At 43.6% G+C, this 26,666-nt stretch overlaps 1 protein-coding gene across 3 annotated transcripts in view; it reads right to left on the bottom strand.

Annotated features, from left to right (window-relative positions):
* PAX3 (paired box 3) overlaps positions 1 to 26,666 on the bottom strand; it is a 98,548-nt gene that overhangs the window by 13,750 nt on the left and 58,132 nt on the right. For all 3 annotated transcript variants that reach the window (XM_025441994.3, XM_025441993.3, XM_025441992.3), the window contains exons 5-7: positions 18,391 to 18,596; positions 6,370 to 6,535; positions 5,312 to 5,526 (exon numbers count right to left, since the gene is read on the bottom strand). In XM_025441994.3, the coding sequence (XP_025297779.1) occupies positions 5,312 to 5,526; positions 6,370 to 6,535; positions 18,391 to 18,596 (587 nt within the window). The remainder of the gene's footprint in view (positions 1 to 5,311; positions 5,527 to 6,369; positions 6,536 to 18,390; positions 18,597 to 26,666) is intronic.

Here is a 26,666-nt window from a genome sequence, read left to right on the forward strand (position 1 = left end):
TCCATGAAATAGGACAGGTGTACCGGTTATTCAATTACATCTTATCCAAGACCTGGATGAAAATTTGAAATGAGGCCTCCGAGCATAGCTCTTACCATACGGGTTTATTAATAACAGTTAAACGTTCCTCAAAACAAAACTTTTTTTTGGTAATCTAAGCCTATTTTCTTATTTTGTCATTGGTTTCACTCATAAACCAGAAACAAAAATCTCTGCCCATCTGCTCTAAACATAAAATGTGTTCATAATAATCCAGATTTATACCAAATGTATTTTTAAGTATTGCTGAATTGAGAGAGTGCTCAAAATTTATGGCCTCTGAGGTTGCAAAGAGGACTTCCTCTTTTTAAGGAAGAAAATGCTTAAAATGAACGGAGGAAAGGCTCAGAAAGCTTCTTGGATATCAAATGGCTCCGTAGGAAAAAAAAAAATGTCAATGATATAAGAGTAAATGAATCAAAACCATATGGATCAAATTTTCCCTAAAATACACAGTTTGAAAAATTAAGGAGGAAAAGTGCTTGGCAAAATGTGTTTTAGGTTTTACCAAACCCAAAACATTTGAAGAATCATTTGCAATGGTTGATGAACCCTAAATGCAGCCAAGTTGGCCCATTTTTGTATACAACATAACGGAAAAAAGAGAGAGAGAGAAAGAAGAAAAAAAAAAAAGAAAAACTTTCTAGAAACCATGTAACCCCAATGATACTGTATTTCACTCAAGAAATCATTAGACGCTGTCACCAAAAACTATGGCGATTAGAGCCAAGGGACGGGGGTAGGGCACAGAATGATAAAAGTTTGTTAAATTAATTGGCCTTGTTTTTGGGGTTTGGCTCTGAACGTTGTGGAGGAGGGGGCGCAGTAAGGGTAGTGTTTCTTGCGGAGGGAAAGTTAATTGGAGGAACACGGGCCAGATGTTAATTAGTCTCATGTCTTAAGCATATGGTGGGGTTTCCCTGGCACTCTGTATCCCAGACCAGCATTCCTTCTCTCCTGCATGTCCAGCAAGGTGCTGGGAACACGCCGCCTCGGCCTGCAGGGGAAAGGCATGGCCTCCCCGTGTTCTCTCCGTATTGTCCCCGCACAAGACAACACAACCTCTCCCCCGAAGGCCGCTACTGCAGGGGAGAGCCCTCGCTGCAGTGACTCCAAAGCTTTTCTTCTCAGAGGCTGTTTGTCGTCCAGTGAGAGAATCCCCCCATCTCCTCAAGGGCTGTGCGGGTCACATGAAATGCAATTCAGAGACAGTGAGAAGTGGGGAGGTCACAGCCCAGCCCCTCGGTCACCCATCGCTGAGGCTCCCGCCTCAGGTTCCCCCGACACATCCCGTCGTTGGGGGGATGTGAGGCCAAACCTTCCATTGGTAAAGCCTCTGCACCAGGCCTGCAGGAAAATAAGGCCAAATGTCAGTGCCGGGGCCTATGGAAAACTTGCTAGGCCCTTGCGCTTCTTCAGCAAGTGAATTGTGTAATTTGTGTTTACACGAGAATTAGTAACAAGTGGAAAAGAGGGAGATTTGGCTTATTTAGACGATGGTGCTGCATTGGTCTCAGCTTTTCCCTGAGAAAAATGGCCACATTCTTCAGATAGGGACAGATTCTCTCAGAACAAGATACGCTCACCAGCGATGGAGGAGTGCGCAGTCCCTTTCCGCAACTTGAGGAAGGATATGGCCAAAGTTTCTAAAAGTGTTTGTCAATAAATACATACATACATACATACATAAAAGTGTTTGTCAGTATTCTGATCTTTTGTCAAAATACATGGTGGCCTGTTGCTACTCGAATCTGACCAGCTGGATTGGTGTGACCATCCTGAGTCACTGCCTCACACCTGTCCCTCACGAAGCTGAGGCCCTCCCTGAGAAAAGCTTGGAAGGTGTTGAAGACATACCACTTGGCTGAAGGCTCTGATTCCAAGTTTTAGAGGCGTCGTTGCTCGAGGGAGCAGATTGGAGGGAGAGGTTGGAGACTTCCAGAAGAGAACCAACTAAAAGACATGCACGCACAGAGAAACAGTTGTCATCCTGGTGTCTAGTAATTCCTCGACAAGAAACTAGAAAGCCCATTCCGCCACAGTCCACACACATTCTAACTCATGAGATCCAAGTCTGAATGGCCAACACCACTAGGGAAAAAGTCAAATGCAAGGCACAAATTATTATGAACATGTCGGACAGCCTCCACTGAAAAGATCTACAAAGATCTGACCAAAACGACTCAAAAACCTTTAGATTCAATTGTAATGATAGAAAGAAAGCAACGTGCAAAACTATATACACTATCATCTCAATTATACATATATTTTTAAAAGATGTAAGACCCCAGAGAGCCAGAAGGCAATATGTAAACATATTAACAGTGGTTGCCCAGGGGAATTTCTTTTTTCTACTCTGAAGACACTTAAAAAAATTTTTTTGCCCATTTTCAATTATCTGGGGGAAGTTAAAAGATTGATAGGAAAAGTGTGTAAAGCCAAAAAGCATGCAGAGGGCATATTAGCGAAAAGAGTCAATTAACCTGCACCCAAAAGTTCAAGAAACTCATCTCCACGAAATGATTTTAAGATATGATGAAAGCCCCCTGCCTTTATTTTTCATGAAACCCATTCCCTCTCTGCCCAACCCTGTGCTACCACGGGGGCCAGCCCAGACTGAGCCCAGCATCCCGGGCTCCAGCCCCCATTCTCTCTCTGGCACCTGATGGTCTCCACAGCAGGCCTCGAGCTCGCTGAGCCTCGGTTGACTTGTCCACCTATTAGATGTCCAGGGAGAAACAGAGGAAGTGGAGGAGGAAAGGAAGGAGAGAAATGGTAAGATTAGATCCATCGTGAATACCGTGTGAGCCAACCTAGTAATAAGCACTTCTGCATAATCAGCAGGAAGGCTGAAGGGCCTTTCTTTACTCTCTTCTTTAGTTACCAGGTAAACCAGACTGTTCGAAGTGGGCTCTTGCCTTCAAATTTTCTTTAAGATATTCCTAAAAAAGCCAGACAACCAAAAGTAGGGTTGATCCCCCCGCACACACACACACACAGTTTGCTTAAGTAGAGGCAATCCTGCAAAGCTATGGATCCCAAGGTTACAGAAATCTGAGTCCTCATTTCCCAATCTCCTACTCTGTTGTTTTTTCGATATGTTTGGCGTGATTCTCATCCACTCACTCTCATTCCCTGACTCTGCTTTGAAGAAATAAGGAGGAACGTCCTTATATTATCTGTCCCTTTTCTAGCTTGTTGGGGGTGCCCCAAGCACGAAGACAACACGGATCCCTAGTGGTGGCTTCAGGAGGAAAGGTATGGTGGAAATGCAAAACACCCGGGATGTGTACAAAGAAGCAAGGACTTAACGTGGTATGTAAGAGCATAATAAAGAAATATAGGAGGAGTTGCCTGTGAATTTTCCACTGCTTGCTCTTGGAATGATTTCCATCCTACTGCCAACGCTGGGATCATAAAATCAAAGGTTAACAGTCTCAAGACGAAGTGCTAGTGACTCCAGCTACATGATACTAATAGACTACAATATAATACACGTATTATAACACACAAGCTCATACACTTCCAAGAAACTAGGAGACCCACTTCTGGAAAACAGATCCGTGTCATTATTTCTGTTCTGATTGAACACGAAAGAAATGCCAAGGGAGTCCTGGGTCCACCTTGCAGAAGCAGACAGGGTTAGTTGACTTTTTATGAAAACTTTCAACCAAATCGTGTTCAAAAAAGCTCTGCTACAGCCCCCAAACTACTGATGTTAAAAACCGCAGAGATAACCACTTCTGATGTTCCTTCTAAACTGTGGAAGAAGCCGATGTGCTATAAATCTGGGCATTTTAAAGAGGAGTCTACTAATAAAAGTCCATGATTTTCATGCAAAATCACACTCACAAATGCCAGCACTTGGAAATTACATTTATTAAAGTCCTGTAGGAAGGCACATTCATTGTTTTCATGTTGTTATTTTTCGGCCGAGGTTTAAAGCCACCTCTTATTTCTTATCCCAGGATGTGCTATAGGAATCTATGAAACTTAATTACATTGACTGTTACAAAAAAGGATTTATGAACTTTTGCCTTTAGGCAGAAATGTTTATTTCATTGCTTTTGCTATTCATTCTTTTCAACTCCGACGGCTTTGAACTTTTCAGCTGCTCAGAGTTATCACCGTTGTGCAGAGCCCGGGAACTGCACTCCCAAGACGCAAACCACAAGTTGAAGAAAACGAAGAAGGCAAAGATATAGGAGTCGTTATTTTGGCCACCCTTTGTGCCATTAAAATCTCATTTTCTGCCTATTAGAATGCCCTCTTGGTGCTTAGGCGGCGGTGATAGTCGGTGATTAGTGTGTAATTGAGTATAATTGTCTTTTCACTTTTCATTTCTGTCATTCTGAGCTTCTCTCTGTTTTTCCAACCACCAAGAGGAAAAAGGGGGTTAAGAAAAGATAAAGCTGTTAAAACTCTCACTCTCGGTCCCGAAGAGATTCTCGATCGCAATTATAGATTGCAACCCCTTTGTGACACTTCTCCAAATTTAGTGGGCAACTCTCCTCGCCACCTGGGCCAAGAGCTCTCTAATAAAATCAAGCGATCTGTATTTAAACAACCGCTAATAATGTCAACCTCAGACAGATGCCACATGGAGGAAATTTATCCAACCCTCTGACACGCAATTATCAAGGCAATTTATTAATACGATCTCTCAAGAAAGGCTCATAGTCCAATGCAAATTAGAAAAACAATTACAACATTCAAATATCTATATATTCCCAAAGTAGCAGTAATTCTCCTAATTTGCGCATTTATAGCTCATTTATCCCAGAGTTCTGGAGTCATCAGCTGGTCTCTCTCCACCCAACTTGCTTGCTTCCTCTCCAATTGTGTTATAAAAGCTTTAGTGTTTTCGGACTAGGTGCTTTTGTTCACAACCCTATCAGCCGATCAAGTACCTTTTTTTTTTTAAAGAGAAAACAAACAAACGACAACAACGACAACAACACAATGCGTGTGAGCTGCTGACCCAAAGCCCAGAACGAGGGGTGGAGCTGACTAATGCCTTGACAACTACAGATAAACACAGAGCCTCCCTGATTACATTAAAAATCACTTGGATTTTAAGTCCAAGCTACAACTTTTGATACAGCCTGTAGGAAGGGTGGAGAGAAAGGAAACCAGAAAACTGAAATCATGTGGCTTGTATAAAGAATACATTATGGTTTAAATTTGGCAATTCATTATATGACCGCCTCGGGGAATTGACTGTTTGGTTCTGGTATACAGCAAATCGTCTGTCTGGAAACACGGGACTGACCTGAGGTGAAAGGCCATTGCCAATGGCGGGGTTCATGGGGTTGGAGGGCCCAGATGGAGGCACAAAGCTGTCTGTATAGCTGGAAAATCCATGCCTGGTGCTGGGGAGGCAGTAGGCAGAGCTGCTGTCTGGGTTGGAAGGAATGGTGCTTTGGTGGACGGTGCTCGGAGGAAGCGGCTGAGGTCTGTGAACAGTGCTGCTGGGATCCGACACGGCTGCAATGAAGAAGACGGTCAGCTCTGCGGCCCGGGCAGGCCAGCAGGAGGAGCGCACCTCCCCGCGCCACCGCCACCGGCAGCCCCGTCGCTCAGACCAAGCCCTCGTTTCCAACTGCACTCCTTAACACGCACGCACGCAGCCACGTGTCCGCACACGAGCACAAGTACATGACTCACCTACACACCTCCGTGGCATGCCCCCCCCCCCCCAGCCGACGAATGCAGAAGTCACAGTACCAGTGATGACGAACCTCTGTGGGCAGCGCAGGTTATTAGTAACGAGCGTAAGGATTAACCAGTGTCGGAATGGCAAGTCTCGCAATTCATATCAAATATGCTCTGAAAGCACCTACGTGTTAGTGTGGGATGCCCGCAGTGCTATCTTTCCTAATCAAAATAACTCGGCCTTATCACTGATCCCATCCATCCGCCTCTGTGTGCCATCAAATAGTGACCCTATCAAAGCTTACCTCGGCTCTATTACTACCGCAGTTAGTGACCATCGTGGAGCTGCACTCCACTGCGGACCAGAGCACAAATACAGAAGGAGAAATTTTAACAAAGGAAAAGCAAGTGGCACACTGATGGAGGAAAGTTGTTTTGCGTCAGAATACCGAAATACTACGACATGAGAACACTTGGATCAGAGAGATCCAAATACGTCGTAGAACCAAGCATGCTTCCGAGATGTGACAGGTACATTCAGGATACCCTGATGTCATGTCATTAACACCCAAGCAGCTGCAAGGTCGGCATGGAGGATGATTTCCCTGCCCCTGTAAAATAAGCAGCAGAGAAGGCAATGGGAGTTATATGCGGACCCCTCGACTCCCTCCGTACCTTGCGGAATAGCTGTGGGCTGGTAAGATGTCTCCGACAGCTGGTATGTTGGCAGGGTCGGCATGGCTGTGGGAGGGAATCCCCCCGGAATGAGATGGTTGAAAGCCATCAGTTGATTGGCGCCAGCTTGCTTCCTCCATCTCGCACGGCGGTTGCTAAACCAAACCTATGGATTTAATTTAAAATTTGAGGATTTCACTGATGAAATAATAGTACATTCTTAATGAATTTTTCATGCTAAAACAGATTAAAGGCCCCTTACTGACAGGGCAAATGGATGCAAGAGCCCTCCCCTCCTGTGTTGTATTGTCAGGGGAGAAAGGAGAGTTAAATGTCAGGGGTCAGGAAAGGGGCTTCCTGGACCTTCCAGGGCCCTGCAGAGCTCCCACAAACGCCGCAATGGCCATGGGCAGGGATGGCTGAGCAGGGCTGGAGACCACAAGAACGCCCCACTGTCACCGTCACCAACACCTGCCCACCTCCATCTCTAACACCACTGTAGGGAGGGGGTACGAGCCTCTCTGACCTGTACATGACCTATGTCCAAATTTGGTCTTGCCTATCACACTAAATTTGCATTTGTTATTTTTATCAGGCTGTCTTTGCATTGCTATGATCACTACAGGTAGAGCTTCTGTATCATCATATAAATTGAGCAAGAGGCTAAGTGGAACCATTTTAGCATCCCTTTCCAAGTTGAGACATGGTTCTAATCTTAATGGAAATAAGATCAGACCTCTTTGGCATAAGGTAAGTGTTTCGAGAAATGAAAGCATTTTATCTAAGAAGATCCCTTAAATAATCAGTTTATGATTTCTTTCAACAACAGCTTTAAGCACCTCTAATACTCTGTGCCAAGCGCTATGATAACTAGATACAATTTGGGGAAAAAAATTGGTATAATGTAATGAAAATCTTTCAAAGAGTTCAAAACCCATATATTTTGGCAAGTAGCTGGGGAGAAATGGTGATAATAGGAGTAAGACCCATAACTGGGCGTCTGAAACTTTAAGGAACAGCGATATGAGGTTTTTAATGGGTCCCATCATCTTGCCCAGCTTTTGCATCTGCAGCTTAAATGTGGAACTTTGAATCATTTGACAGAGTGCATTTATGAGGTTTCTCCCAAAACCACAGAGCATCTCTACCAATTAAAGAATATTCTAATTTCTATACTGAAAGTTTATCGAAAACTTCATTTGGATAAAGCACTGTGCCTGCAGTCAGAGGGAGAAAGGGATGAATGAAACGGTGGGAGAAGACGGGAATCCTCCGCTCCAGCAGCTTTCAGACCTACCCTCCCTTGGGAATCCACAGAGCCCTCACGGAAACCCAAATCACTGCTCACAAGACGTAGAGGCTCCATATTTGGAAATGCAGAGAAGCAGGGAAAGTTTGGAGTGGAGGCAGAGTTTGAACTCATTTTGGAGTACGGATACGATTTCAACAAAAGGTCACTCTAGATGGAGGTGATAATGCAGGAGACCAGCGTGTCTTAGGAAAGGTAGGACTGCGTTTCCTCACAGGATAGACTAACAATTACACAACTTAACTGTGATTTTTCTTACGTTGTGGACACTTAGAAAAGTGAGGAGGCAAAAAAAGAAAGAAAAGAAAAGTGAGGAGGCAGGAATTCCTCCCTTTTGGAGCAAGAAAGCCCAGTGTAACAAAGACATCACCAAGGCATCTTCTTAAACTCTTGCTGTTGCCCAAGCATCTGTCTGGAAAGGAATCTGCTCTTCTCCAGGCTTGTGGTAAGACACTGGTCAGGAAAGCTGCTTGAACTTCCTCAAAGTACTCACAGTTAATACTCCTTAAGTATCCAACAGGAAGCGAAGGTAAGTCAATATTTTCCCATGTTGATACATAATTGAATTAGAGTTTTACTTAACTTAATAAATTGCCACCTGGGATAATAGAGCCATGAACTAGCCAGCACTCGGCTTCGGGTCTGCATCAGTGTGTTGGCTCACTGCACATCTGAGCGTCTGTCACCATGATTCGCAGAAGGCCTTGGGACAAGCTGTTTAGGCTGAGGGTAAGAAATCTGGGCCGTTTCCATGCCTGAGTGTGCTGTACTACATACCACACACCGTGGTCGTATTGTATATTGAAAACCTTGAGAGGGCAGCCCGCGTGGCTCAGCGGTTTAGCACCACCTTCAGCCCAGGGCGTGATCCTGGAGACCTGGGATCGAGCCCCACGTTGGGCTCCCTGCATGGAGCCTGCTTCTCCCTCTGCCTGTGTCTCTGCCTCTCCCTCTGTGCATCTCTCATAAATGAATAAATAAAATCTTTTTAAAAAAAGGAAAAGAAAAGAAAAGAAAGGAAAGGAAAGAAAAGGAAAAGAAAGAAAAGAAAAAAGAAAAGAAAAGAAAGAAAGAAAAGAAAAGAAAAGAAAGAAAAGAAAAGAAAAGAAAAGAAAAGAAAAGAAAAGAAAAGAAAAGAAAGAAAAGAAAGAAAAGAAAAGAAAAGAAATTTGAGAAAGGGGCGCCTGCATGGCCCAGTGGTTGAGCATCTGCTCAACCATGACCTGGCTCAGGTCATGATCCTGGGGTCCTGGGATTGAGCCCTGCATTGGGCTCTCTACTCAGGGGGGAGTTTGCTTCTCCCTCTCCCTCTGCTACTTCCCCTGTTTGTGTTCTCTCTCTCTCTCTCTCTCTCTAATAAATGAATAAAACTTTTTAAAAATAAAAACTAAAAAAATTAAAACCTTGAGATTAATAAGTCACACCTGGCTCAGGGGAAACGGCCTCGGACACCTATCTCAACCAACGTATGTGCGGTGCACCACCAGCTCTAGGCTGGGAAGAGCACTGAATTTCCAAAGTTTCGATGCGATTTCACTCATTCAGACTTACGGTCCCTCCATTCCACTGGTGAGATCCTTTAGGAAGATCTCAGAGCTCCCACTTCTGTCGGTGAAAGGACACGCTGCCAATCTCTCTGTGCCAACTTCCTTCTGTAACCTTTAGATAAGTAAACCGAGTTTGATTTACCCAGTGGGTGGCCAAGCCTGATGGCTCTGTCGATCTCAACCTACTTTTGATCCAAGATCAGTCTAACTCCTCCATCACCCAATTTTTTTTACCTCAAAAATGTCTCTGCTCAGACAACAAATACCAAGAAACAACACAACTTTCTAAAGATATCTTCAGATTATTCAAAAGACCCAGGATGTAAGGTTTAGAGGTTTTCTTTTCATTTTTCCAAAATGATACAAATACAGAAGACACTGAGTAAACCCACCAGGAGTTATATTTAAAAGATCTTACATTTACAATACAATCTCTATTATGCCTACTATAAAAGTAGTAAAGAAGCAAATCTGTACTAAAAAATCTTCTACGGGAGGTTCAGAAGTTTCCCAAGGGGAGGAATTTAAATGATGTTTAAATTTAGGCTGAATAAATCCAGAAGGCTATTTATTCCTGAGAGAACCAGAGATTACTGAGGACTGAGGACTATCCTTCCCATCTCTGGACATTTAACCAGACTTTGTTTTATCATCTTGCCATTGTCAGCCTTCTGCATCTCCTCAGACCAGCTGTGTCTGCCAAAAGAAGCATTAAATACAGATAGATAGGGCTGGGGGGGCTCAGCGGTTGAGCGTCTTCGGCTCAGGGTGTGATCCTGGGGTTCCTGGATCGAGTCCCTCATTGGGCTCCCCACAGGGAGCCTGCTTCTCCCTCTGTCTGTGTCTCTGCCTCTCTCTCTGTGTCTCTCATGAATAAATAAAAAAAAAATCTTGAAAAAAAAAGATAGATGGATACACACATACATACATATACTAAGGTTGTAAATGGGAAAGTGGTCCTTGCCTCCTTTGTACTTTGAAACTCATAGAAGACATCTCTACTATTTTTTAATAGGAAGAAGTTGCCCTTGAAATAGCTTTCATTTTAAATACCCAACACTGACCAAGCACAGTGATCCTGGGATCCTCTATGGCCCCATCCTCTACCGAAAGGCATTCCCTTTAGTGCTCAGAGGTCTCAGAGGACTCTTTCAATATTGTCTCACTAATTCCAAAGCCAATGAATAATCTGCTAAGTGGGCTGCATGACTGTCTAACACCGAATTAGTTCATCTAAAATGGGTGGAAGGCATTTGTGATTCAGTTACAATCACCAGAAACCCCTCTTTGTTTTGCAAAGCGTAACAATGGCAACAGAAACAAACTGATTTTTGGCGTTCTAGAGCCGATCAGGCGTGTTCTGCCCATTTCTTAGCCAGAAGGGCAGAAAGGACACATCTCACAAAGTTGGCTATCACCTCTTAAATGTAACCCTATGACCTATAATTCGACATAATCTCACTCTCCCCACACATTACCCGGCCTTCGGCGTCACACCTACCTGGTACGGAAGTGGGGCAGGAGGCCTACGCCGGCCCATTACTACTATTAGCTACAGTTAAATGCTAATAATTGCCTGCATAACATCCCACAACATCAAAACACTCCCACAAGGCAAGTTTCTACTTCATTTGATGAACTGCAACCTGGTTTATCTTCATTGGCCCCTGGATCTTCCCCTACCTGTCTCTCTACAGAGCCCTTCCAGAAAGCCATAGTCATGCTTTTTGCAAACGATCTTCACACTCATTTCTGAAGTAATATAATATCCAGTGAGTGTTCTAAGCAAAATTTAAATTGAAAGATCCTCATCCCATCATAATAACCAGGGAGAAAAGATAACCACCAAAAAAAAAAAAGAGGATTTTCATAAAATTTTCTCTTCGTGGGTCAAACAAGTAACCAATTTGTTCAGACTCTCAACAGTGTTAGTTGGGGAAAACTTTGTACTTTATTTTTTCTTAAATATTTATTTATTTATTTATTTATTTGAGAGAGTGAGAGAGGATACATGCGCATGAATGCAGGGAAGGGGCAGAGGGAGAGAGAATCTCAGGTAGGCTCTGCGCTGAGCACAGAGCCCAACATGGGGCTCGATCTCACGATCCTGAGATCATGACCTGAGCCAAAACCAGGAGTTGGACCCTTAACTGACCAAGTCACCCTGGCGCCCCAAAAACTTCATGGTTTAAATGATATAATAATACTTTTTATTCACACAGATGAAATGCAGACTAAGCAAAAGTTGACTCCCAGGACCCCCACCTTGCTAACTCTGGGACCTTGAACCGTTTATGTATTGTCTGTGGGCCTCTGCTTTCTCATCTACTAAATGGGAGGGGGAAAACTACTTCACAAGATTGTTGTGACAATTAAATGAGACAATACAATCAAAGCCCTTGGAAGAGTACCTAATTGGTATTAAGTGTTCAATAAATGGTAGGTATTAAGTATGAATGTTGCCATCTCTGTCTTAGACACCCAAGAATTAAAGCCTTGTTTTGTTTTCCTAGCCTGTGGTCTACAGCCAAAGCCTTTGTGCCCATGAGCAGACAGGAGAATGCCCAAATAACACCTCAAATAATTGAAAGCCAGTTTGGCTTGAATGGAGACTTAGGTCAAATTTGCTTCCAAGTTTCATGGATTAGTGCTAATTGTCCCATGGTGTAAGCCTAATTTTGCCCATCAAGAAATTACTAGTTCACATTTTTGGTGTGGTCCCCAAAGGCAATCTAACCTACATTATTCCAGATGGGTTGTTTCAAATGCAATTTGAAAATGGGGAGAGAACATAATACTTAATGCTCAGAAAGAGAATTCACAGCAAGATTTAAAATGCCCTGAGTGGCTCAGTCCATTGAGCATCCGGCTCTTGATTTCGATTCCAGTCATGATCTCAGGGTCATGGGATTGAGCCCCGTGTTGGGCTCTCTGCTCACCAAGGAGTCTGCTCCTTTCTCCCTCTGCCCCTCCTCCTGCTCATGCTCTCTTGCTCTCTCTCACTCTTTCTCTCTCTCTCAAATAACTAAATAAATCTTTTAAAAAATAAAATGCTTGATTAAAGCATTGGATTAAAGCATTAGCACTAGATTCAGTGGTGTCTAATGTGAAAATGCCAAATACAGTGCTTCCCAAGTAGGTAAATTGAGGACCAACTGCTCATCCCTGGTCCTTCTCATTCACTCTCTTCCTCTTCTCTTGCCACATCACACTCTCCCAGCCCTCCCATCATTGCTGTTCTCCAGCTCTGACCACTGTATGAAGAGCAGATTGGGGAGAGAATGGGTAAGGGTGATGAGGAGAAGTGCCCTGCTCCCAAGAATGTCAGAGGATCATGGTCCCACAGAAAAGCATACTCAGCTGCATCTTCATTCATCCCAAGAGCAAACTCTCACAGAGAATTTCAGGATGATCATATTTATGAAATAATATTTCCATATTATTTTGGAATTCAGGCCAAATATTCCATGCCTATCTTAACTTCTGAACCATATAGATCTGTTGGATAGTGTTAAATCCCCACTGGATCAAAAACACAAGAAACAAGTGTTGGTGAGGATGTAGAGAAAAAGGAACCCTCATGCACTGTTTGTGGGAATGCAAACTGGGGCAGCCACTGTGGAAAACAGCACAGAGATTCCTCAAAAAATTAAAAATAGAGCTACATTATGATCCAATGATTCCACTACTGGATATTTATCCAAAGAGTATGAAAACACGAATTCCAAAAGGTATATGCACCCTCATGTTTATTGCAGCATTATTTACCACAGCAAAATTATAGAAGCAGCCCAAGTGTCCATCCATAGATGGATAGAGATGTGAAATATATACACAATGGAATATTACTGAGCCATAAAAGGAAAATGAAATCTTGCCATTTGCAAGAACATGCAGAGATCTAGAGAATGTAATGCTAAGTGAAATAAGTCAGCCAGAGAAAGACAAATGCCGTATGATTTCACTCATTGGTGGAATTTGAGAAATAAAACAAGGGGAAAAAAGAGACAAACCAAAAACCAGACTCTTAACTATAGAGAACTGATAGTTACCAGAGGGGAAGTGGGTGCAGGGATGGGTGAAATAGGTGATGGAGATTAAGAGTACACTTAGTGTGATGAGCACTGACTAATATATAGAATTTTTGAATCACTCTATTGTACACCTAGAACTAAGATATCATTGCATGTTAACTGTACTGGAATTACAATCAATCAACCAATCAATCAATCCCTATTGGGCTTTGGTGAGAATCTCCGATTACTGATGAAAATTCATGGAGCTAGTTATTTTTAGTTGGGGTATAAGAGAGGCGGCAGTGGCATTTGAGAATATGACAAAGCCAGCCCCCCCCCCACCACTGCCCAGTTAATGCTCGTGTACACACACACACACACACACACACAGGCAGAGGCACAACATTGTGTGAACAGATCTCAAGTCTCCTAGACTTCCAGAAGTCCATCCATGATTATCCTTGTCATCTGTGGACCCAGACTGAGATCATCTGATCTAACCTATCCCATATTTTAAAATTTAAAAGAGAAAAAAAATAAATCTGAAGCCAGCAGGATTACAGCAGAATTAAGTGACTTCCTTAGCAAAACACACTTGGCAAGATGAGACTTGGAATCAGAAAACCCACATTTTCTGATTCCTCCGTATACGCTGTTTCCTCAAACAGCTTTCTTTGCTGTCTTCCATTATCTTGGTGGTAAAAGAGTGATGCTTCCCTGCTTTGTGGAGTTCTTAGATGGAATATTTACTAAAACTTTTGCACATCATAAATATTTGCATTCTTTCCCACAAAACTTTAATGCTTGCCATTATTTGCATGATAATACACAGGAGGTGAACTAGGCAAATTCGGCTTTGGTGTACAATAATTCTTAGGTTGTGTACTCAGGTTTGGCTGTGATAAACACAACGGAGCTACTGTCTAAACAGATTTTTATGAAATACTGACAAAGGCCTAAGTTATTATAGCTTTAGTGTCATCTCGATCCAGAAGACTTTAGAGATATTTTACTCAGGAAAAAAAGAAAATAGAATATAGACTTGCTTGAGGGGTTTTTTTCATTTGGTGTTTGGTTTTCCCAGGTGCCCCAAATTAAACTAACTCACACTTTCTGGCTATCACTCAAACTGAGTTGACTTTGCTACTGCTTTCCCAGATCCTTCTAAAAACTAAAGGATTTTGTTCTGGCATTTTAATCAGTGATTAACTACTCCCTTCTTTTTCCTGCTGTGTTAAGTAAAAGATCCATATGCCGGGTGTTGTAGGGAATTTGTTAGGCCGTAGATCATAGCTGTGGTGCAAGACATGATGTGTCTCAAGGGAACTAATGAAGCCATAAGGAATGTAAAGAGTCACCGGGTTAAAGCCACATTAGGACAGCTGTTAGGTTAATGAGGGCCCTGCTTTGGAGAGGAGGTCACTGTATAGAAAAATATGAACCACTCTTTATTGGTTTGATCCCATGTCCTCTGCGAGTTAATGGGCCTTTCTTATTCTCCTTTGACATTCATTGGGCCAGATGTGAACGCTGGGCACCACACAAGCTGCACGGGTCTGAGATTTATTCTGTCCCCATCCTTGTTTTTGTCAAAGGCAGCAATGACCTACGACAACCCAAACACTTTCAGTTTTCCATCACTCTCTTTGTTTGATTTCTTTAAAAGTTGGTGTTTATTTTTTGACCCTGGGTGCAGAGCTGATCTTCTCTCTGTCTAAAGGACAGACTCGGGATGCAGGCTTGGCCAGCCAGGGAATAGAGGGACCAAATCCCGGGATGCAGCGGGCAGTCTATACCGGTTTGCTGGAAGAGTGGATCTGACTTCAGATTTAAACTAGGTAAACACAGAACTGTAATAAAAGCTATTAGATTTGATAAATCCAATGTCTGTAACCCTGCTATATATAAATCACAATACATACATGACATATTTTCTATATATAATATTTACATATTATGAGAATCTGTGGTTAGCGGTGGTCATTTCTGGAGAGGAGCGCCATATCCCGATGTAACAGGTAAACAGAGTCAATAGCTCCAGCTGTAAAACATCTGCACTATAGGCCTCCCCGTATCTGCGACTCTTCTCTTCATTCACCCTTCCACCCATCTCTTGCTTACGTAATCCATTACCTACACTCCACCTTCTGAATACCTTCTGCCACTGTCCTGTCCTTTCCATTCCCGTGTCCACCAGCCCATTCATGCCCACAGCCTCCACTGCCCATCCCGTTGACTCTGAGAGACCTCACCTGAAACCCAAGCCCTCCACAGGATGTCCTCAGCCTAGAGATCCAACCATATTCCTCCCACCACCCTACCTCTTCCTACCCTCCACCCAAATCCAATGATTCACTGTTCCTCTGACATGAGCAAAAATGAAAGATCATCAGGTATGTAACTCATGTGTGTCCAACCGTCCGCGCTTTCGCTCACATCATTTCCTCTTGCTAACGTACTCCTCCCACCCTCGCTGTCTGGAGAGCTTCTATTTAGCTTCCAGTATTCATCTTAAATCTGCCTTATTTGTGAGCCTCTCCTTATCCAGCCAAGATCTCATTCTTTCCCCTTCTCAACTCCCACTGCATTTTGTTTCTCTTACAGTACTTATCATATCTGATTATTATTATTATTATTATTTGTATTTACTTTATTAACCATATTAGACTGAAGCTCCTTGGGAGACTTGTCCTACTCCATCTTAGCATTCCTTCACTATCTTAGCAGGACGATTATACATGGCAAGTCAAGGTCAATAAGACAATGGCTCTCACTGGGCTCTGTAGCCTGGAAGAGGCCATTTCTGTAGAAGCCTAGAATAGGAGAGGTAATCAGCTGCATAGGAGAAAGTGCTGGTCAATCGAGGGACCATATCAACTGACTAGTTATTGCTGAGTCTCCAGCCTCAGTTTGACTTTGAAAGTCAAGTAGTTGGGAAGAACACATTTGCAGATAAGGTAACTTTGCTTAACAAGTTTTAGGACACCCTAAGATATTTTTAATACTTCAAAGACAGTATTTTATTATCTCTATTAGTGATGAAAATGTTATTCTACCAATCAATAGAAACATACCAAAGTAGCCTTTCCAGAGAGTTCAGAGTAATTCTGAAAGTTCAAAAGATAATGCGAACAATTCTTAAAATAATATAGCCTTTTGAAATGCTTCTAGACTGTGGCACCCATAGGAGGAATTGTACTTGATACACCTTTGCCCATCTTCATAATTTGAAAGACCATTAAGAGGAAGTATATGGAATCCAATTATTATATGGAATCCAGCATTGACTAGCTTCATGACTTTGGGTAGTTACTTCAATAGTCTGACAAACTGGTGATAATAATAATAATAATAATACAAACATACAGTTTAATGATGAAGAAATGGGTTAATTCATGGAAACACTTAGAAAAGTGCCTGGCACAAAGGGATCACTCAAAATTTGTTTGCTCTTGTCTATATACTGCCCCTAACGTCCAGATAGTACCCGGTATATAATAAGGATTCCTGAAATCCTTTTTTTAAAATTACTTCTGGGTGTACACCTGGCACACTTCTGGGTGATATATCTGATATAACCATATCCTCCTAATAATGATAACCAAAGGCCAACATAAGAATGCACATTTTCATAAATAACCAAAAAAAAAAAAAACTGCTCAGAATGCAAAAAAAACAAAAAGGTCACTTTGAAATCTCTCCATATAAAACACTTGTATCAAGCAACATGACAGAAAAGGAGTCAACCCCATTTATCACATGGATAAATTTAAGCGGACTTACCAGCCTATTAAGTGAGAAAAAAGTAAAATAAAGCTGTGACCAGTTAGCCGAGTAAAAACCCCGCTGTTTACACTCGACACACCTAACACAAAAGGGATTCAGTGCAGGGGGATGAGGTAAGTACAAATAAAAATTACAAAGAGGTCACGGTCCTGCCAGCGAGGCAAGGCAAAGAGAAGGCACGGGAGAGGGGAGGGGGAGCTTCGCGGCCGGGCTGCAGCTGCCCGTGAGGAGCCTTCCCTAACATGGCCCCAGGAGCCGTCCCTAACGTGGTCCCGGAGCCGTCCCTAAGGTGACCCTTGGAGCCGTCCCTAACGTGGCCCCAGGAGCCGTCCCTAACGTGGCCCCCGGAGCCGTCCCTAACATGGCCCCCGGAGCCGTCCCTAACGTGGTCCCCGGAGCCGTCTCTAATGTGGCCCCCGGAGCCGTCCCTAACGTGGTCCCGGAGCCGTCCCTAATGTGGCCCCAGGAGCCATCCCTAACGTGGCCCCTGGAGCCGTCCCTAACGTGGCCCCCGGAGCTGTCCCTAACGTGGCCCCAGGAGCCGTCCCTAACGTGGTCCTGGAGCCATCCCTAACGTGGTCCTGGAGCCGTCCCTAACGTGGCCCCCGGAGCCGTCCCTAACGTGGCCCCCGGAGCCGTCCCTAACGTGGTCCCCGGAGCCGTCTCTAATGTGGCCCCCGGAGCCGTCCCTAACGTGGTCCCGGAGCCGTCCCTAACGTGGCCCCCGGAGCCGTCCCTAACGTGGCCCCCGGAGCTGTCCCTAAGGTGACCCTTGGAGCCGTCCCTAACGTGGCCCCAGGAGCCGTCCCTAACATGGCCCCCGGAGCCGTCCCTAACGTGGTCCCCGGAGCCGTCTCTAATGTGGCCCCCGGAGCCGTCCCTAACGTGGTCCCGGAGCCGTCCCTAATGTGGCCCCCGGAGCCATCCCTAACGTGGCCCCTGGAGCCGTCCCTAACGTGGCCCCCGGAGCTGTCCCTAACGTGGCCCCAGGAGCCGTCCCTAACGTGGTCCTGGAGCCGTCCCGAAGGTGACCCTTGGAGCTGTCCCTAATGTGGTCCCAGAGCCATCCCTAACGTAGTCCTGGAGCCATCCCTAACGTGGTCCTGGAGCCATCCCTAACGTGGCCCCCGGAGCCGTCCCTAACGTGGCCCCCGGAGCCGTCCCTAACGTGGTCCCCGGAGCCGTCTCTAATGTGGCCCCCGGAGCCGTCCCTAACGTGGTCCCGGAGCCGTCCCTAACGTGGCCCCCGGAGCCGTCCCTAACGTGGCCCCCGGAGCTGTCCCTAAGGTGACCCTTGGAGCCGTCCCTAACGTGGCCCCCGGAGCTCTGCGGGCCGGGCGGGGCCGGTGCCTGGGGTCGGTACCTGGACTCGGGCCTCGGTGAGCTTGGCCCTCTGTGCCAGCTCCTCCCTCGTGTAGATGTCGGGGTAGTGGGTTCTCTCGAAAGCTCGCTCCAGCTCTTCAAGCTGCTCCGCGGTGAAGGTGGTTCGGCTCCGGCGCTGCTTTCTCTTGAGGGGCAAGTCTGGTTCCGAGTCGATGTCCGAGCCTTCGTCCGATTGGGGCGCGGAGGCTAAATGCACAGGAGGGAAAGCGGTAAGCCGGGCGTCGACACAGTCTGGCCGCGCTGAACCCCTCGTCCTGGAGCGTCCCCAGGGCCTCCTGCGGACGCCCAGCCCCTCCTGCAGGGTTACTTATCAAATGATAAGCAATCTCTTGCCCTACTTTGTCTCCGAGCCCCCCAGGCAGATACCACTGTCCTCGGCACCTGTCACTCCGGGCCCACTCTGAAATCTCCGAAAACAGGGACGGGCATTATTCCAGCCTATGGTCCCGGAGCTTCGCCCTGAACGGTGCTCCATTTGTGTTTGATGAAGGAATCAAATTAATGTGGTTCCAAATAAACCTTCACTACCTTTTACATGACGAAAGCTGTTAACAAAAGTAATCTAAAAAAAATTCCAAAACTGACTTAGAATCTAAAAAGTCCACAATGGGGGGGGCGATTGGGGGGTGGTACTCAGTCGGTTAAGCACCTGCCTTCGGCTCAGGTCATGATCTCAGGTCCTGGATTCAAGCCCCAAGGTGAGCTCCCTGCTCAGCGGGGAGCCTGCTTCTCCCTGGCCCTCTGCCTGCCGCTCTGCCTACCTGTGCGCTCTCTCTGTCTCTCTCTCTCTCTGTCAAATAAATAAACAAAATCTTTTTTTTCAAAAAGTCAATAATAGCAAATGGTTACAGGATTCCTACAAATTTATAGACTCTACTCCCATGAAAGAAATCATATTTAAATTTAGTCTCTTATCACTAGATACTGAGAAATATTTAAGGAGAGTTTAGATATTAGTAATGAAAACCTCAAGAATAGGCTCAAGGAAAAGCAGGCATCATCTAGCAAACTGTCCCTACGCCGAAGTTCAGAGGCCCTGGGTCTCTCTGCTGAATGGTGAGCAGCTGCCCAGGACTCTGCCCAACTTGAGGAACACAGTGCAAAATAAAAATGTTCGTCCCTGTGTTTAAAAATTATTACAAATTTTGGGATGGCCACAACAGAGCATAAAAACCAGAGGGCCCTCTGGGCGTGGGGCCACGGGTGGGTGACTGCATAGGTCACACGTCCCTGCAACCAGCCCTGCGGCAGGCCCTTCCCGCAAAGTTTGAAGCAAAGTTTGAAGTTGCCTGTGTTCGCAGGCATCAGGGGAGGAGATCTTCCACACTGAGCGTGCAGGTATCTCTACGAAAGGGAAGGAGAACTGGGAAATTAGGAATTTGCCCCGATGATATGGTTTGACGTTGGTGCGTTCTGGCTGTAACAGAGCACCTGTCAGCCTCTGCAGGGGTCTGAGGTTGGAGTCCAGCGGACACAGGGCTCTGGGAAGATAGCAGCCCTCTCCCCGAGGCCTTGCACATCCAGGCGCTCACAGATGGCCATCATGGGGCTCCCAGGCCATCTACTCAGCAGAACTCAGCAGCCCGAGAGGCCTTGCTCCTGAACACATCCAAACACGCTCTGAAAACTCCCCCCAAATAACTGGGGGATCCTCTGGGAAAGGGGCTGAGATTGCTGTTAGCAAACAAGGAAGGAAATCCAGAAACTTGTAGATTGGTAGTGTCACTGTCGAGGTAACTCCTTTGCACGCTCAGGCCGTATTGGACCTGGGGAGATCCATCCAGGTGGTGCCAGGAGCAAGGTCAACATGCAGTACTTCCTACACCACTCATTCTCTTTTACCTTAAGCTCAAACTCAACTCTGCCCTACAGAAATCCAAAATGTCATTCTACGTCAGGATATAAGCTACCCAAAGTGGCGTGCATCCAAATAACCAAATAAAATGACATATCATTTTAGGGATTTTTTAAAAATGTCTAATACTTTTATAATTTATTCACATTCAAATCGTAAAATTAAGAGAGTGAATTCATAATCTATATGACTGAGGAAAACAGGTGCTTGTAGGGACGCCTGGGTGGCTCAGGGGTTGAGCATCTGCCTTCAGTTCAGATAGTGACCCCAGGGTCCCGGGATCGAGTCCTGTATCGGGCTCCCTGCCTCTTCCTCTGCCTGTGTCTCTGCCTCTCCCTCTGCGTGTCTCTCATGAGTAAATAAATAAAATCTTTAAAAAGAAAAAAAAAGCAGGTGCTTGTACATAAAAGTAGAAGGGAACTATAATACATAGTGCATCTACTCTCTGTTAGCCATTATGCTTACTGATTCAATCATGTTGTGTCATTTGAGATAAAATGGTCTCATTTGATATAAATCTCATTTTAGGATTCTGAAAAAAATAAAATAGACCTGCTTTAAGTATGGGAATAGTTTAAAGGAGAACTAACATGCTAAGAAATGTGCCATTGATTGTACCATAAAATTCAAAAGCTCCCAATACAACTTACATGTGTATATGTTTGCTAAATGTGAGTCAAACTTTACAAAGCGATAATTGGTGCATCATTGCCGAGCAATGGATCTTGAACTTTTGGAGCATTGGAATCACCCAAAAAGCTTATTAAAATCCAGACTGCTGACCACCCCCTCCAGTTTCTGTTTGTGCGGGTGGTGGATGCCAACATTGTGGGTCCTAAGTGACCCTTTGAGAATTCCCTCAATAGAATATTTCAGATTATTATTTTCTCTCTTGAAATTCCCAAGTACATAAAATATTTCCGGCTGCCACTTATCCAAACAGTGTTTCCACATACATATTTTTGAATTATAAATAATATAGATTTCCCAAGAAACAGATTATTCTTTCCCCTAAGACAATAAATCACCACGCAATGGTTACCTTTCTTCACTTGCTCTGACTTTTCCGTCTTCTGTGAATTCAAGTGAAAAACCCAACAGCATTTAAAGACTGACCAAAAGATTCCCCTGCCTGTGAAAACCTTAAATCTTTGCTTCCACTCTCTCTTACTATGATCCCATTAGGATAATAGTATGTGGAAATTTTCATGTTTCCTCTGGGAGTCTCTAAGGTTATTAAATCCTCCCAAGTAAATATGATGTGCCATGCACTGTCAGGTCAATTAATCAAAACCATCTCTAGTTTCTGAAGAAAAAGGGGCTCCTTCAATTTACAAATACCAGTGAGAGTTAATTCCGAGGGTCAAGACCACCATGTTTCACCCTAACAATCAACATCCCCCAGAATATAAGCTTTGTGAGCTCAAGGCCTTTCTCTGCCTTGTTCACTGCTGGTTGCCTTGGAACATAGTAGGTGTTTGATAAACACACGTTGACAGAATGGAAACTAGTGGTAAAATTGCAGTTTTGAGCCAACACTGATTTCTCTGCCATTATTTTGCACCTTTAAATGGGAATTCTGCTCTTCTGAGTCTCCCAACATCTACTCGAAGTGAAATCTGGAAGTTTCGATCCTCAAAAATGATCTAGAAGATTTTGCAAGTATTTGCCTACCTGAATATTTCCGGGAAATAACTGTCCATTTTTTCTGAGGATTGTGATGTTTAAAAAAGGGAGAAGAACCACCAATAGCTAATGATTAAAAAGACTTAGAACATCTGGGAGTTCCGTAGGACAGCCTTCACCACTAAAAATCAAATTTTCTTTAACAGGCTAATAAGTCACTACTTGTATTTCTAGACTGTTTATTCAAAAGCAATCCAATGGTCGTATCTAACTAGGAAAACCTCTGCAAGACATCATTTCAAAAGACACTGACTTGCCTGATTTTTCTGCTGGAATGCTATCTGAACCAACTAATCCTTTTTGGCAATATGAAGCCACAGTTGTACAAGTTAATTCTAACTTTCCTCCATCTGTACACCCCAAAAGGATGTGGGCTTTAAAATATGTTAAGTCAGCAACCCAAGATTAATCTACCAGCTATGAAATACTAGCTATTTCTAAAGATGGAAATACTACTGGGTTTTTCTTATATCACTCAATAGATATAAAATGTATACTGAACATGACTGACAATAATGTCATGAACTTGAACCTTCAGTTTTTATCAAAGACAAATCTGATACTTAAAACCCATTTTGTTTATTTTTTTTTTAATTTTTATTTATTTATGATAGTCACAGAGAGAGAGAGAGAGAGAAGCGCAGAGACACAGGCAGAGGGAGAAGCAGGCTCCATGCACCGGGAGCCCGATGTGGGATTCGATCCCGGGTCTCCAGGATCGCGCCCTGGGCCAAAGGCAGGCGCCAAACCGCTGCGCCACCCAGGGATCCCTTAAAACCCATTTTAATAGCACAAAAGAAATCATTTTGTTGAAATATCTTTATTCAACTTTAGATACTAGATACAAAGTACCCAATCTGGCTAAATATTACACCAAAGTAAAAAAAAAAAGGCTTTTTTTTTTTTCAGACAGCCCCACGGAAAGATTGCAAGGCAGTTATCTAAATGAGGTAACAGATTGCAAGGATACAGCAATGAGATTAAATACACTCTCTTCGGTAAAATGATCTCTTTGGATTATTTCTGCTGCCTGACCCTAATATTGAGGGGACATTTTCAATTACATTTAAGTTGCTCAGTCATATTCTACACATGCCTTCACAAAGTTTGCTCTATTATTCATTAAATAGAGACATTGTTCCCCAATTTGAAAATTCGGAGTCGTGCTCCTAGGAAATCCATGTTAACATACATACACTACGTGTTCATTAACTGAATTTAAATTTAAAACATTTTTTAAAAAAGAAATCCATGTTAACATATAATACGTGGCTTTTTAAGTGGAGATTGAATTGCTTTAAATTGTGTAATTCTCAGATTTTATCCCAATCCATATTCTTGTCAGATTTTTTAACTCTATTTTCAAAACTCCTTCACCACCCATTCTCTGACTTACCCATTCATGTGATTCAATGACTCTAATGAACCTGTAGCAAACCTTAGCAAGAAGACAAGGATTTCTCTCTCTTCCTAATGTTACTACACAAAGACCCTGTGAAATAAATACACCATTGTACAGAAAAAGGAAACTGAGACTCAAAGACATTATTCAGATCACATGACCAGGGATGCTAGGATTTGACCCAGGTCTATGGGGCATCAGAGGACATACTTTCTCTCTTCTAGCCTGGTATGTTCTAAATAGGTGCTAAGTTCCTCTCTCTCTTTCTCCCTCTCCCTCTCTCTCTCTCTCTCTCTCTCTCTCTCTCTCTCACACACACACACACACACACACACACACACACACACACACAGAGTCCTTTTAAAGAGGAGTACCAGAAACAAATCCAAACAGGAATTCCGATGCAAATTATTTAGCTGCTTGCTACCTATTACTCTCCTCTGTCCCAGATTTTCAAAAACATCCTAGAATCAAATGAAATTTATGAAAGCACAACAGTTTGATTAATATTATACACCGAGGGGGATCCCTGGGTGGCGCAGCGGTTTAGCGCCTGCCTTTGGCCCAGGGCACGGTCCTGGAGACCCGGGATCAAATCCCACATTGGGCTCCTGGTGCATGGAGCCTGCTTCTCCCTCTGCCTATGTCTCTGCCTCTCTGTGTGTGTGTGTGTGTGTGACTATCATAAATAAATAAAAATTTTAAAAAATATTATACACCAAGTCAAATAATTTTCTAATTGAACTTAATTCAATCAACGAACATTTATTGCATTCTTTGCATATTTAAGTGTAACTGTTAAAATAAGGATAAAGCTCTAAGAAATGAATCAATTTGCCAAAATAATGAACTTAATTCAGAAAACAAAATAGTCAGTCTGACCATCTGCAGTCCCCTTTAAGAATCACCACCGACTCCTGGTCCTACAATTCCCAGGTCCATCTAGAACATATTATTGATCACAAGTGGTTGAACTGATCACTCATTTTCTATCTTTACTAAATCCTTCTCTCTCTCTCTCCCTTTTCTTTTTTTTTTTTTTTTTTTTTTTTTTTTTGCTATTAAAAACATGGTAGTGAAAGGATCTCACGTGCTGGAAAGTAACCTCAAACTATTTTTGGACAAAAGTGCAGGAATAAAAAACTTGAAATCTGTTGGGATAGTCACAAGCTATTCAGCAGACACCCTAGAGTGATCACAGGATGATATTGTCTCTCCTCAGGTGCCTCAATGTTTCAGCTCGGAGCTTTGTAAGAAAGTTCTTTTCTTCCTTTTCTATCTCCAGCTAATTGTAGGTCTTAGGAGCCAAAGTTTTTAGTTATCCCAATGATTTCACTTAACTCCCAAGATTAACCTTGGGAAAGTGATCAGCATCGATTTAAAAAAAAAAAAAAGAAGAAGAAGAAGAAGAAAAGAAAAAAAAGATCAAGCATAGGCCACAATCATACCCCGCAGGATTACAAATTCTTCCTTCGGAAACAAATCAAACTGGGAGGGGAACGCAGAAGTATTACCACCAGCGGACCAACCATGAAGTTTAATTAAAGAAGGAATTACAGAATTAGAGAGTATGTCTTTGTCCGTTAACCCCTTGTGACCTCTTCTGTAGCCCGAAGAAATATTTCATCCTAGTTAACGCTATTATACATGAGATCTTCCCTCAATTTTATAGGGATTTAGTCACGTGGAATTCTATAATTATTGGTTTCCAGACCGATATAATTCAGAGATGGGAGACAGGCAAAAAATGGAGAAACAAAATAATTCACAAGCATGAATTTGGCACACTGTCTTTCTTCTCAGCAAGACCTTTCATTTGAATAATTAAAGAATCAAAACATGACAACCATTTAAACTCTATGTTTGTCCCAGATAGAACACAATGCAATTTACAGACACAGAGGAGGTTTGGGGGGGTTGGGGATCTCTCTCTGCGGGCTCTGAGGCTGACGTCCTTAGTCATCGGTCATTTCCTCGAAGATGGCCCCAGACCAAATCGGATGAGGTCTTTCCATCTGTCATCTTTGCAAGCTAGACTTTTGTACTTAAAGCTGTGTCTCGCTGATTAAAAATAATAATAATAATAATAAATTAAAATGAACCTAGGAATCGTGCCTGAGAGCTCCCTGAGCTCATTTCCTCCCATGTCTGGCAGGGATATTCCACAGGGTCTTCCAACGGGTCAGCTCGAAGTCGGGTGCACCTGCTTGGCTGACCGCGGACTGTCTCCCGTGCTGGCGAGTCTCACCATGCAACGTGAAGGGGACGATGGGACAGCTCACTGTTTTCTGCTGTGAAGTGAGTGGCCCTTTTACACTGAGAGAGATGTGAATGACCTCTCTCGTGTTTACTCGGGTGAAAGCCAGGAGGAGGGAAGCAAGACCGATATTCCCTCACAGACCCAGAGTAAATGACAAATGACATTTTCCCTTTGTGATCTTTGGGATTTTTGTTGACTTATTTGGAGCCTTTTGTTGGATCCCAAGAAATGGCCTGTGGCTGAGGCCTATTCTCCCGATTTCCACGCTCCATCTGTGGAATCCATCAACGGGGCATTTACCCTCATTCAGGGCTCTGACACCTGCCTGGCAGGGAGCAGCAGACACAAAGAAAGCCGGGAGTGGATGAGAAAGGGGAGGTTGGTTTTTTTTTTCCAGAGGAGGGAGGAGAGAGGGGGAGGTTGAAATGGATGCACAGTAGGGGTTAATCCAAGCCAGTTGAGAGACTTCAGCACCTGGAAGCTTCTCTTCCACATTAATTCACAAGCTGAGAAGTAATCGGTGACATTATTTTTTTAAGTGTGTTTAAACTGTACACACGTCAAGGAAAGAAAAGAGATACAGGAAAGGAAAGAGATACACCTCGGAAAGCAATAAACGGAAGATTTAGGAGAGAATCCCAAGGTAGATCTAGAAAGCCTGCTTGACCTAACACACCATCCAGCATCAAAGTGAACTCCGCAGAACTCCTAAGTCAGGAGCTAGGAGCTGAGGAGCAGTAATTTTGTTAGTTGCTAAACCAGGGGAGATGGTTTATAACCTCATCAGTGGCCCATCTGGGGGGGGCGAGGGGGGCTTGTTTTGTTTCTGTTGCCTCTACAACTTCTCCAAATGTGCCAGCCTCGAATCTTTAACAAAGTCCAAAAAAGATAGAATAGAATAGAATAGAATAGAATAGAATAGAATAGAATAGAATAATAGGATAAGATGGGATGGTTAGGGATAGGATGGGATAGGATGAAAATAATAAAATAAAATAAAATAAAATAAAATAAAATAAAATAAATAAATAAATAAAATAAAATAAAATAAAA

The sequence above is a fragment of the Canis lupus genome, chromosome 37 (assembly GCF_003254725.2).
Source record: "Canis lupus dingo isolate Sandy chromosome 37, ASM325472v2, whole genome shotgun sequence".
Classification (NCBI taxonomy): domain Eukaryota; kingdom Metazoa; phylum Chordata; class Mammalia; order Carnivora; family Canidae; genus Canis; species Canis lupus.